This window comes from Rhinoraja longicauda, unplaced genomic scaffold (genome assembly GCF_053455715.1).
Source record: "Rhinoraja longicauda isolate Sanriku21f unplaced genomic scaffold, sRhiLon1.1 Scf001744, whole genome shotgun sequence".
Classification (NCBI taxonomy): domain Eukaryota; kingdom Metazoa; phylum Chordata; class Chondrichthyes; order Rajiformes; family Arhynchobatidae; genus Rhinoraja; species Rhinoraja longicauda.
This window is the reverse complement of record NW_027602959.1, coordinates 290-13850: the sequence shown is the minus strand read 5'-3', so window position 1 is coordinate 13850 and position 13561 is coordinate 290. Positions and strand designations below refer to the sequence as shown.

Below are 13561 nucleotides of genomic sequence, written 5' to 3'. Positions count from 1 at the left end.
CGCAACGGGAACGGAGACACGACACAGAAACAAAGGTCACGTCTCCGTTCGGGAGAGAGAATTATACGGTTCCCGTTCCCTCCCACCCCCCAAACATAATACAAACCCTACACCATATTAAAACTACAATTCATACAAAAACAACAAAAAACACAAAAGACAGACGGACTGCAGGCAAGCCGCAGCTGCGACGGCAGCGGTAAGAGAGAGTTAGATAGAGCTCTGGGGGCTAGTGGAATCAAGGGATATGTAGAGAAGTTGGGCACAGCTTATTGATTGTGGATGATCAGCCATGATCACAATGAATGGCGGTGCTGGCTCGAAGGTCCAAATGGCCTCCTCCTGAACCTATTTTCTATGTTTCTATTTTTCTAACCCTGCCATCCAGGACAAAGGCTTCCACACCACCATGTTACCCACTGCCAAATCCCCCACTGGCTGGAACGGGAAATAAACCATTTCATGTGCCAACTGCAAATGTCCCAACTCTACTGCAAACTGTACTCCCGACTGCTCCCATGGCACATTCCAGCACATCCCTGGAGTGTCCACTCCAGAATAGGATTATATCCCAGGCCTGGACTCTGCTCTGTCTCCATGATGTCAGGTATCTGTCTGCAATAACCACCACCAGTCCCACTTCACAGAATAATCCGTCTCATCTCGACAGGACACTGCCCAAACCCGCCCAAAGGTTCACAGGACGGCGTTCCCGGGAGGGAGCTGGAGACGTCAGGGGCGAGGAGTGGCCCAGTAGGAGGGTGAACTGGGTTCATGCCTGCAGCGCCTTCAGGGTAGATGGAGGCGCCCCGCGGGACACAAAGATGGTTAAGGACAGGGAGGTCTGTTCACAGGAACTGCACCAGCACATCAAGCTCACGGGCAGACCGGATTTAGACTTTGAAAATGGCAATGCCTGCATGTGTAATATGTGCTAAAACAATTTCACTCTGCAGTTGCACATTGAATTACCGAACTGTTGAACACTCTCCTCACAGAAGGCTCAGAAAGGCCTTTACTCTGACAATTGAGGAAGTGTTATCAGTAAAAATAACTGAACCCGGGAATAACAAGCTGATGGTTTCATTGTGAAACAGTGCCCTGAACATGCAGCCATTTTGTGAAACAAACTGGGCCATCTGCTTCCACAGCACCAGACCGCTCAGCGCCCTCAACACATCAACTGTTAGCTCCAACTTCACTCAACTCTGTGTGATTGTTGTGCAGCACCTGCACCAACACGTCCCAAAACAACGCGCAGCTGGTGCTGGACATGACTTTCCTGCTTCAAACTCTCACCGGGACACATTTAGTCACAACAATCAATGCAAAGTCCTCACAACAACAAATCAAACTCAATGGGGAGATTTACCCGCAGTCTCTCCCCAAGATTAGACCCGTCCACTGGGGGCCGGCGGCAAATACTCACCGATGGGAAGCGGCTGTCCCCGCCCGCCAGGCGCTCCCCTCCTCTCCCCTCAGTGTACAGTGTGTGGGGGCGGGTGGGGGTCAGGTGTGTGGGTGTCGGAGTCATGTGTGTGGGGGCTGGATGTCATGTGTGTAGAGTCACGTGAGTGGGGGTCAGGTGTGTGGGTGTCAGGGGTCACGTGTGTGGGGGGCCGGGGGTCATGTGTGTAGGGGGTCACGTGTGTCTGGGGGTGGGGGTCAGGTGTGTAGGGGGTCACGTTTATGTGGGGTGATGGGGTGGTCAGGTGTGGGGGAGGGTCTCTTGTGTGGGGGGCTGGTGGTCAGGTGTGTGATCCCCAGTGGGTCATGTGTGTAGGGGGTCACGTGTGTGGGTGTCAGGGGTCACGTGTGTGGGGGCCGGGGGTCATGTGTGTAGGTGGTCATGTGTGACTGGGGGTGGGGGTCAGGTGTGTAGGGGGTCACGTTTGTGTGGGGTGATGGGGTGGTCAGGTGTGGGAGGGTCTCTTGTGTGGGGGGCTGGTGGTCAGGTGTGTGATCCCCAGTGGGTCATGTGTGTAGGGGGTCACGTGTGAGGGGGTGCTGGAGGTCATGGGGTGTGGGTGCTGGGGGTCAGGTATGTGGGGGGCTGGGGGTCAGGTGTGCAGGGGGTCCAGTGTGTGGGGGGGGTGGGGGACAGATTTGGGGGGTGTGGAGATCGTGTGTGTAGGGGGTCATGTGTTGGGGGGCTGGGTTCAGGTGTTTGGGAGGCAGGGGGTCAGTTGTGTGGGGGTTAGGGGGTCATGTCTGTAGGGTGTCACGTGTGTGGGGGGGCTGATGGTCAGGTGTTTGGGGGGTTGTGGCGGTCAGGTGTGTGTGGGGGGGGCTGGGGGTCATGTGGGTAGGGGCCACATGTGTGGGGGGGCTGGGGGTCAGGTGTTTGGGGGGCTGGAGGTCAGGTGTGTGTGGGGGGCTGGGTATCAGAGGGTCATGTGTGTAGAGGGTCAGGTGTATCTAGAAGGTGGGGTCAGGTGTGTACGGGGTCACATTTGTCGGGGGATGGGATTCATGTCTGTGGGGGGGCAGGGGAACATGTGTGTAGGGTGTCACATGTGGGGGAGGCTGGGGGGTCAGATGTTTGGGGGCTGGGGGTCAGGTGTTTGGGGGGGCTGGGGGTCAGGAGGTCATGTGTGTCATGTGTCACGTGTGTGGGGGGCTGGCGGTCAGGGGATGTGGGTGCTGGGGGTCAGGTGTGTGGGGGGGCTGGGGGTCAGTGCGAGGGGGTGCTGGGGATCAGGGGGTCATGTGTGTAGGGGGTCATGTGTTTAGGGGGGCTGGGTGTCAGGTGTGTGTAGGGGAGCTGGATGTCAGGTGTGTGTGGGGGCTGGGGTCAGGTGTACCTGGGGGCTGGGGGTCAGGTGTATGCGGGGGCCGGGGGTCAGGTGTGTAGGTGCGGCTGGGGATCAGATGTATGGGGGGGCTCGGGGTCAGGTGTGTGGGGGCTGGGGGGTCAGTTGTGTAGGGGTCTGGGGGTCAGGTGTGTGTGGGGGCTGTGGTCAGGTGTACCTGGGGCTGGGGGTCAGGTGTGTGTGGGGACTGGGGGGTCAGGTGTGTAGGGGTCTGGGGGTCAGGTGTGTGTGGGGACTGGGGGGTCAGGTGTGTAGGAAGTGACGTGTGTGATGGGCTGGGGACAGGTGTGTGGAGGGTCAGGGGATCATGTTTGTAGGAGTTCACGTGTGGGAGTGGGGGGATGGGGGTCAGGTGTGTAGTGGGTCACGTTTGTGGGGGGTGGGGTCAGTTGTATGAGGGGTCAGGCGATCATTTGTGTAGGTGGTCAGGTGTTTGGGTAGGCTGGGGGTCAGGGGACATATGTGTAAGGGTTCACCTTTGTGGAGGTCAGGGGTCAGGTGTGTTTGGGGGCTGGTGGTCAGGTGTGTCTGGGGGTCAGGTGTGTGGGGGCTCAGAGGGTCCTGTGTGTCGGGGGTCACGTGTGTGGAGGCTGGTGTGGGTCAGGTGTGTGGGGGGTCTGGGGGTCACGTGTGGGGGGGAGGTCTGGGGCCAGGTGTGTGGGGACTCAGGTGTCCATTTGTGTACGGGGTCACAAGTGTGGGTGCGGTTGGGGGTCAGGTGTGTCGGCGGTCAGTGGGTCATGTGTGTAGGGTGTCACGCTCGTGGGGGGGGGTGGGGGTCAGGTGTGTGGGGCGTCAGGGGATCATGTGTATAGGTGGTCACGTGCATGCGGGGCTGGTAGTCAGGGGATCACCTGTGTGGGGGGATGGGTGTCAGGTGTGTGTGGGGGCTGGGGGTCAGATGTGTTGGGTGGCTGGGGGTCAGGTGTACGGGGGCTGGGGGCTGGTGTGTGGGGGGCTGCGGGTCGGGTGCGTGGGGGCTGGAGGTTAGGTGTGTGAGGGCTGAGGATCAGGTGTGTGGGCTGTCCGGGGGTCAGGTGTGTGTGGGGGCTGGGGGTCAGATTTGTTGGGGGGCTGGAGTTCAGGTGTGCGGGGGCTGGTGCGTGGGGGGCTGGGGGTCAGGTGTGTGGGGGGGTCAGTGGGTCATGTGTGTAGGGGTCACATGTGTCTAGGGGTAGGGGTCAGGAGTGCGGAGGTCAGCGAGTCAGATGTGTGGGGGCTCGGGGGGTCACGTGGTTATGTGTGTAGGGTGTCCCGTGTGTCTGGGGCGTGGGGTCAGATGTATGTGGGGTCAGGTTTGTGAGGGGGGTGTGGGGTCAGGTGTGTGGGGGGTTAGGGGATCATGTGTGTAGGGGGTCCCGTGTGTCAGGTGTGTGGGGGTCAGGGGGTCACATGTGAGGCTGGGTGTCAGGTGTTTGGGGGGCAGGTGTGTGGGAGGCTGGGAGTCAGGGGGTCATGTGTGGGGGTCAGGCGGTCTTGTGTGTGTGGGGGCTGGGGGTCAGGTGTGTGTGGCGGCTGGGGGTCATGTGTGTAGGGGGTCACGTGTGAGGGGCACCCTGACCCCCACCTGCCCCACACGTGACCTCCTATGCACATGACCCCGAGCCCCCCACACAAACGTGACCCCCTACACACATGACCCCCACCCCCAGACACACGTGACCCCTACATACATCACTCTGACCCCCGACACACCTTACCCCCACCCGCCCCCACACACGTGACCACCTGCACACCTGACCCCCAGCCCCCACACACCTGACAGAGAGAGAGAGAGATGGAGGGGGGGGGGGGGGGTTGGGGGCGGGGCCGCGATGCGGGGCGGGGCTGAGTGATGCTGAGCCGGGTGTCAGGGCGCTGGAGATTCAGGGCGGTGCCGCTGTCAATCAGCAATCGGTCAATCCGCTGTCACCGCCTGGATCGTCTCTGCGCGTGCGCGTCACGCAGGCGCGGCCCCCTCGCGCGGAGACGGTTTAACGGCCGCTCGCCCGCTCGCCCGCGCGCCGCCACCGGTCACCTGACCCTCCAACCGTCCGCGCAGGCCGGGCCCGCTCCTCTACTCCCATTGGTTGTCGGCGGTGTCCGCCAACTGCCTTAGCCAATGGTGGAGGCCGAGGGGGAGTGTCCCCGCGGGCCCCGCCCCCGGTCAGTCCCACGCGCAGGCGCAGTGCGGCTCCGTGGATCCAGGGCGGGCGGGGAGAGGGGCCCCGCTGTCCGGGCGGGCGGGGACAGCCGCTTCCCATCGGTGAGTATTTGCCGCCGGCCCCCAGTGGACGGGTCTAATCTTGGGGAGAGACTGCGGGTAAATCTCCCCATTGAGTTTGATTTGTTGTTGTGAGGACTTTGCATTGATTGTTGTGACTCAATGTGTCCCGGTGAGAGTTTGAAGCAGGAAAGTCATGTCCAGCGCCAGCTGCGCGTTGTTATGGGACGTGTTGGTGCAGGTGCTGCACAACAATCACACAGAGTTGAGTGAAGTTGGAGCTAACAGTTGATGTGTTGAGGGCGCTGAGCGGTCTGGTGCTGTGGAAGCAGATGGCCCAGTTTGGTTCACAAAATGGCTGCATGTTCAGGGCACTGTTTCACAATGAAACCATCAGCTTGTTATTCCCGGGTTCAGTTATTTTTACTGATAACACTTCCTCAGTTCCCGGAGTAAAGGCCTTTCTGAGCCTTTGTGTGAGGAGAGTTGCACATTGTTATCGCCGTTTGGTCACAGCTGAGACTGAGTGATCCGAGGACAAGGTGCAGCAGAATGAGAGTAAGAGCAAAGGATACTGTGAGGATTTCAGATTTGCAACATGGAATGTATTTCGTACATGTCAGTTCTCATTTCATTATTCAAATGAGTTGGGACTATTGGGTTTGTGAGTGGAAGTATGAAAATTACACATCTGTTAACCACTGTAAGGTAATGTGAGACTTTTGCAACCAGTTTTTTGGGCATGGAAGTTTAAAAAAATCGCTATTCCAGAAGATCTGAAGGAAAAAGAGAAAATGCCAACATGCAGGAAACACTCAGCAGTTTGAGCAGCATTTGATTACAGTCCCAATTCTGATAATGGATCTTCCACCATTGCACTTCCACTGTTTTCTGCATTCACTATTTTAATCAATAATGTAAATACATTGTCTTTATTACATTGTAGGAAAAATGGCAGTCATTTGTACTTGGCCAGATCACGCACAACGTTAAGATAACCAAATATGTTTTAACTTAGATTGCTGAAGATTGTTTAAAGGGAGGGAGAGATCACCTGTCCACAGCTGGAAAAGTTCAGGACCAGATGTAGTGCCGTTTAATGCAGAGTTGTATCTTTCAGCTATGATAACAGGTATAACAGAGCTTTATTTGTCGTTCGGTACCGAAGTACCGAACGAAACTACATAGCAGTCATAGAAAAAAAAAAACACAAGACACATAACCCCAACACAAACGTCCATCACAGTGACTCCAAACACCCCCTCACTGTGATGGAGGCAACAAAACTTCCACTCTCTTCCCCACGCCCACGGACAGACAGCTCGTCCCCGACCGACCCGCACAGTCCCCGCACCGGGCGCTGAAACGTCTCGCGGCCGAACCGGGCGATGAAAGGCCCGCGACCAAGCCTTGCGCAGCTAAGTCCCGTGGTCGAGCCGCACCGGGCGATGTCAAGTCCCGTGGTCGAGCCGCACCAGCGGTGAAAAGTCCCGCAGCCGAGCCGCACCAGCGGTGAAAAGTCCCGTGGTCGAGCCGCACCGGGCGATGTAAAGTCCCGCAGCCGAGCTGCACCGGGCGATGTAAGTCCAGCGGCCAAGCCGCGCCGGGATGTAAAGTCCAGCGGCCAAGCCGCACCGGGCGATGTAAAGTCCAGCGGCCAAGCCGCACCGGGATGTAAAGTCCAGCGGCCAAGCCGCACCGGGGAATGTTAGGCCCCGCAGCCGAGCCGCACCCCGCGCCGTGAGGAAGAGAAAAGTCCCCCACCCACCCACACCACCACCCCCTCCCACACATACACAACCAAAAAATATATATAAAAACCATCCCAACACCGACACACAACAAAAAAAAGACGGACAGACTGCTAGTCAGCCGCTGCCGTTAAGCGCCGCCACGAGAGCATAAAAGAGAATGTCTGCAAGATAGCAAAGGATAATCTCTGTTTGTTGAGGATGAATCAATTGGAGAGCTGAGCGCTGAGAGGAACAGATGTTTAGTCAACAGTTCGGTAATTCAATGTGCAACTGCAGAGTGAAATTGTTTTAGCACATATTACACATGCAGGCATTGCCATTTTCAAAGTCTAAATCCTGTCTGCCCACGAGCTTGATGTGCTGGTGCAGTTCCTGTGAACAGACCTCCCTGTCCTTAACCATCTTTGTGTCCCGCGGGGCGCCTCCATCTACCCTGAAGGAGCTGTAGGCATGAACCCAGTTCACCCACCTACTGGGCCACTCCTCGCCCCTGACTTCTCCAGCTCCCTCCCGGTAACGCCGTCCTGTGAACCTTTGGGCGGGTTTGGGCAGCGTCCTGTCGAGATGAGACGGATTATTCTCCTGTGAAGTGGGACTGGTGGTGGTTATTGCACACAGATACCTGACATCATGGAGACCCTGCAGAGTCTAGGCATGTGATATCCTTCTATTCTGGAATGGACACTCTAGGGATGGCGCTGGAATGTGCCATGGGAGCAGTGGGGACTACAGTTTCCAGTAGAGTTGGGACGTTTGTAGTTGGCCCATGAAATGTTTTATTTCCCGTTCCAGCCAGTGGGGATTTGGCAATAGGTAACATGGTGGTGTAGAAGCCTTTATCCTGGATGGCAAGGTTAGAAACATAGAAAATAGGTGCAGGAGGAGGCCATTTGCCCCTTCAAGCCAACACCGCCATTCATTGTGATCATGGCTGATCATCCACAATCAGTAACCCGATTCAGCTCGATCTTACTCTCTCTTAAATTCATCCAGTGATTTGGCCTCTACTGCCCTCTGGCAGAGAATGCCACAAATTCACAAATCTCTGGATTAAAAAGTTCCTTCTCACCTTGTGGTAGGAATAGGGCCAGCAGAGTGGACAGTAATTCCCCATTAGTGGGTATTTTTCCTCTTTCTCTGTGAGTTGAAGCCTCCAAACAGGTGAGGTGTGTATGTTGGGGATTGACCGTGTTTGGTCTGGAATAGTGATACGGTGATCAGGGGTTTGAAAGCTTCAGGGATCTGGCACAAATGATGAATTGCTGCCTTGGATAGATCAGGGATCTTTGGATGTCAGGGCAGACATGAATAGCTAGGTGGACTAATCCTACTTTTATGTTTTGTTAATTTGCAGGGGTATACCTTGTTTGGATGGGGTGTTTTCCACACCTCCGCTGCACTGTAATGCTGTTTGTTGGTTCACAAGGCAATGTCTTTCTTCACATTTAATTGTCACCTGATGGTTCTGTTAATATTGTTTATTTCAGAGCTACAGAGTTTGCGAACGCCTGACGACATCATGGCTGAAAGCGGTGACTGTGGAGGTGATTCAGTGACCTCTACATCAACAAAACAAAAAGGTTTGTGAGCCTTCTGTGAAATGTATATGTTGCCCTGACAGTGCGTGGACACCTGTTGTAAGACATGGAAGTGGGACTAGGGATGGGGGTGAAAACAGAGAGTTGACATCTCCAGGGATATCACCGTTACAGGTGGGCGGATGCAGGAATTGTCTGATATATCAGCACTCTTTTTAGAAACAAATTATTTGATTAGCCGCAAACGTTATAATATCAGAGTCCAGAATCAGATTCTGAGCAGAAATGAGCCTTTGACCCATCTGCCACCTGACAATTTCTCTGCATTAATCCCATTACTGAGCACTAGTAGTCTATCACCTGCGATCCATTTGCATTTGGAATGGACGCCCAGATGCTCCTACAATGTTGTGACAGAGTACCAGCCACCACCTCACCACCTCAGGCAGTGTGTCCTAGCTGCAGTCATCACTACTGAAAGATTCTTCCTGAAAGATCATCCTGTAAACCTCATGGTCCACGCATTAAATCGATGCCCCCTAGTGTTAACCACCTCTACTATGGAGAAAACTATTTTTCCATCAACGTTGCTTCTCGTAGTATTCTGTACATCTATCAGATCACTGCTTGTCTGCCCCAGCTTCAAGGAAGACCACTTAAATCACTCCAGTCTCAGTTGATATTTGAAATATTCATTTCCAAGCAATATCCTGATGGATCTCCTCTGTAGCTTCTCCAGTGCAAAGGCATCCTTCCCACAGTATGGAGATCAGAATTGCACACACTCCTCCAAATTAAGGCTTAATCAACTCCATGTAAATTTGTAACAAGGCCTCCCTGCAGTTGTATTCGATGCTGCAGCTGATGACAAGAATGCTAAATGTTGTCTTCGTGTGCACTGCTGACTTTAGGGATCTATGGATTTGTACGGGTGTTTCTCAGCGGTCTATAGGCCCTGTCATTCATGATGAATATCCTGGTTTTATTTATCCCTCCAACATGCGTCAACTTGCCCGTATCATGATTAAATATGAAATGTAATGTCTCCGTCTACACAAATACTGGTTCAAATCCAGTTGCGGGGGTAGAAATGTAAATTTTGGCAGAAAGGCTAAAATCGCTAATACTTGGAACAAAATTATCAGATTATCTCGAAAGTAACAATCATCCAAATTTTATATTGGATATCTGGACATAACATAGCACCTGATTCGAGGGCTTCTACGCTCTTATCAAATTTGTGAACGAACCTCGCAGAAGCTAGGGTAAATACAAAATGCTGGAATAAAGCAGCGGGTCAGGCAGCATCTCTGGATAGAAGGAATGGGTGACCTTTCGGGTCGAGACCCTTCTTTAGATGCCAGGGATGTATTCCTGTTCTCCGAATTTACTTTTTTAACTATTTACGCATACCGCATCAAGGACATTGGACTTTGTGTAAGGGACTAATGTGCTACAATGCTGCAAACTACATTCTGCACTCTGTATCTTAACCTTTGCTCCGTCTGTTCTTGAGTTTCAACCTATTATATCTGTGTGTGGTATATCTGATCCTTTTGGATTACATGCAAAACCAAGCTTTTCACAGTACTTCAGTACGTGACGTTCATGCACGTCCAGTTAAAACGAATGCACGACTGAGGAGTTGGTGCAAGGGTCGGATAGTCAGATATTTGAACAATTTGGATCTTTTCGGGGAGAGAGGTGACCTGTAGATGAGGAACCTGAACTGGAAGGAGACTAACATCCATCCGTGTGGCCAGTTTTGAAAGTTCTGCAAAGGAGGGTTTAAACTGATTGGCTGGGAGACGCAATCCAAAGTAGTATTCAGACAGTTCAAACTGAGCTGTCAGTGGACGAGCACTTTGTGACCAATCACAACAATTCAATTAGCTTTGAAACCCTGTGTAAAAGAACAGTTCTGGCCTTCAATATAAAATTCTACATTGGGTGGTGACGGTATGAGATAGGAACAGTGATTGGAGTAAGTTGTATGTGGGCAAAGGGGCAGCTGAAAGGGGACGTCTTTAAATTGTGATAGTGAGATTTCAAGATATGCATGTTGCCAGTGAAGGACAAGTAAGGAACCCTTGATGATGAGAGAAATTGAGGCTCTGGTTAGGGAAAAGGAGACATGGGTTAGGTATAGGCTGCTCGGATCAATGCTTTCCTGGTAGAAGTGTGAGAGATAAGTGAAAGGCGAAAATCAGGAATACTTGGATACTTTAGCATACTTAAGAACGAAATCAGTAGGGCAAAAATGTGTGCACAAGGTGGCTCTTATAATTAAGGAGAAGGCAAATATATTTTCCAAGTATATTAAAGGAAAAGGGGTAACTGGAGAGTGAACGATATCCTCAATGATCACCTGTGTGTAGAGCTGCAGGAGATGGGAAAGGTCTTCAATTATAATTCCTCATCTGTCTTTACCAAGGAGGAAGGCTTGAAGTCTTGAGTGCAGTTGTATTACAGTCGAGGTGGTGCTGGATGTCGTTAACCGTATGAAGATACGTAAATCTCTGGGGTCTGTGATTAGATGTATCTAAGGCCGTTATTGAAAGTTCGAGAATAAATTGCAGGAGCCTTGGCTGAGATATGTGAATCGTCGTTAACCGTCGGTGAAGTGCGGAATATTTGAGGGTAGATAATGCTGTGCTTCTGTTTGAGAAGTGTTGCAAAGAAAAATCTGATAGCTCAAGACTGGGAACCACGTGAAGCATAAACTATAGATGAATAAGCCGAATGTTTGTGGTAAGACAGTTATGGGAGAGGATATAAGATGTATGTGCATTTGAAAAGACAGATATTGGGGATAGTCACCATTGTTTTGGCTTTGGAGGTTTCACGAATTTGAATGGCTCTTTTGAAGATGTACCTGAGAAGGTTGATGAGGGCAGAGCCAGAGACATAGTCTATACAGATTTCAGCATATAAGATTCCCTGTGGTGTGTTAGATCGTATGGTGTCCTCGGGGAGATGCCTAACGGGATACAGAATTGGCTTGATGGTTGGAAACAGAATGATGGTGGAAGATTGCTTTTCGGACTGGAATTCTATGAATGGTGCGCCACTTGGGATCCCTGATGGGCCCAGTACTGTCTCGTCTGAAGAAATTAATTCAATGGGGATGTCAAGGTATAATTAGCATTTTTGGACATGTAAGTTTGTGAAGTCGAACCAGAATATGACATTCACGTTGAAAGGGAGCCCCCTGGAGAGAATCCAGGAGTACAAAACAATTCCCCAAAAGATGGCATAACGGGTAAATAGTGGAGAAGGTGGCCTTTAGCACGCTGGGCTGAATGATTCGGGAAATTCAATATAGAAGCTGGAACATATGTTACCGTTGGACAAGACATGGGCCGCACTTGTACTCTATTCAGTTTAGTCACCCTATTTCAGAAAAGATAGCATTAAGATGGAAGGATGTGCAAATAAGATTTACGAGGATGTACCTAGTACCCCAGGACATGAGCTATAGAAAAAGGTTGGGCAGGCTAGAACTTTATTCTTTGGTGTGCAGGAGCCATTATTATTTGTTCATCTCCAGTGTGGTGCTCTTGGGTCTGTCCAAAAAAACACGTTGTCCTCCCAGCTCAGTTGAAAAGTTCAGGAGGGAATGTTGGCCCATTCCAGATTGCAGGACGACAGGAGAGGAGGGACTCGGGGGGGTGGGGGGAAGGTGATGAGGTAGCCCAGAACAAATGTGGGACCGGGCAGAGGTCCACCGGATACAGAGGGACCAAGGGTAGATCGCCGGTTATAAAAGGGGAAGCATCGGGGAACGGCGAGAAAAAAGGGGTCTGCGGCCACATGCAGCGGCCGGCCTGGTTCACCGCTGCGAGCAGCAGTTAGATCTGTTTGATTAACGCGGTGACTCTTGTGTACTGCCGAGGCGAGTTCTACTGTATGATATTACCGGGTTATGTGCAAAACAATGCATTTCGCTGTACCCAGGGACATGTGAAATTAAGTATGATGACATATTGAGATTGAAGGCTGATTTAATAGAGATGTATGAAATAATGGGGGGAAATAGAAAGTGTGTACGCACAGGTATTTTTCCTCAGAGTTGAAGAATCCAAAGGGAGGGCGCCTTTGATGGGAGGGGAACCATTTAATAGGAACCTGAGGGTTAACATCTTCTCACAGATTGGTGGGCATATGGAACAAGCTGTCCGTGGTAGTAAATTGAAGCGGGCAGAATAATAACATGTCAGAGAGTTATAGAGTGATACAGAGTGGAAACAGGCCCTTCTGCCCAACTTGCCCACACCGGCCAACATGTCCCAGCTGCACCAATCCCACCTGCCTGCGTTTGGCCCATATCCCTCCAAACCTGTCCTATCCATGAACCTGTCCAAGTGTTTGTTAAAAGTTGGGATAGTCCCTGCTCCAACTACCTCCTCTGGAAGCTTGTTCTAGACACCCGCCACCCTCTGTGTGAAAAAGGCACCCCTCAGATTCCTATTAAATCTTTTCCTCAAAAGACATTTGGACAGAGTGGTTTAGAGAGATTATGGTCAAACGTACTGATGGGACTAGCATAGATGGGGCATTTTGGTTAGGTTGGGCCAAAGGGCCTGTTTTCTTGCTCTGTTTCTAAGACGATCATTCACTTCCACTTGCCCCAGAAAGCCAGCTCAAATTGCTACCAGGTATTCCGAACCTGTGGGTCTCGATTTGAAAATGCTCTGCAACCTACACTTAATGGTTTTTTCAGGTGGGAAATTAACTCAAGCTGGCAAGTTCCTCAAAAGAATTTGGCCACGCACCTCTTCAAAGAAAGATGGTCAGAACACAGGAATAACGACAGAAAAGCAAAGTCGGATGGAGAGCAGAACCTCAATGGAATGTGAACCCGCCGAAGAGGAAAGGGAGCAATGTCAGCCCAGAGGGAGAGGAATAGGAGACATGGTTCACAGCCCTGGAACTGACCCAAGTGGCGAAATCCATCATGACCGAGAAATATCAAGCAAGGAATCATCGAGTCTCATCCAAGGAGCAGGTGAGTGACATGGGTGGGGAGGGAATGCTGCAGAATGGTGAAGACTGCAGGGAGAGAAAAGAGAAAAAAAAAACTAAGGAGTTAGGGCAAGGGGAAACAGGAGAGAGGAATCGTGGTGGAACAGTGTCATACTGACTTGGTTAATGACGCTACCGTTTTCTGCGAGGATCAGTTCTGGAACCTCTGCAACTTGTGATCATGTCTATGATTTGGACAAAAACGTAGGTGGTCGAGTTAATAAGTTC

General features: G+C 51.8%; 1 protein-coding gene across 1 annotated transcript; it reads left to right on the top strand.

Moving 5' to 3' along the window:
• Window positions 1–518: 518 nt before the first annotated feature.
• Window positions 519–13316, top strand: LOC144591757 (uncharacterized; the record flags this gene model as incomplete). Its single annotated transcript, XM_078395788.1, has 4 exons — window positions 519–909; window positions 4912–5058; window positions 8258–8350; window positions 13032–13316. Coding segments are annotated over exons 1-4 (916 nt in total), but the record flags the coding sequence as incomplete, so codon positions are not given.
• Window positions 13317–13561: the final 245 nt, after the last annotated feature.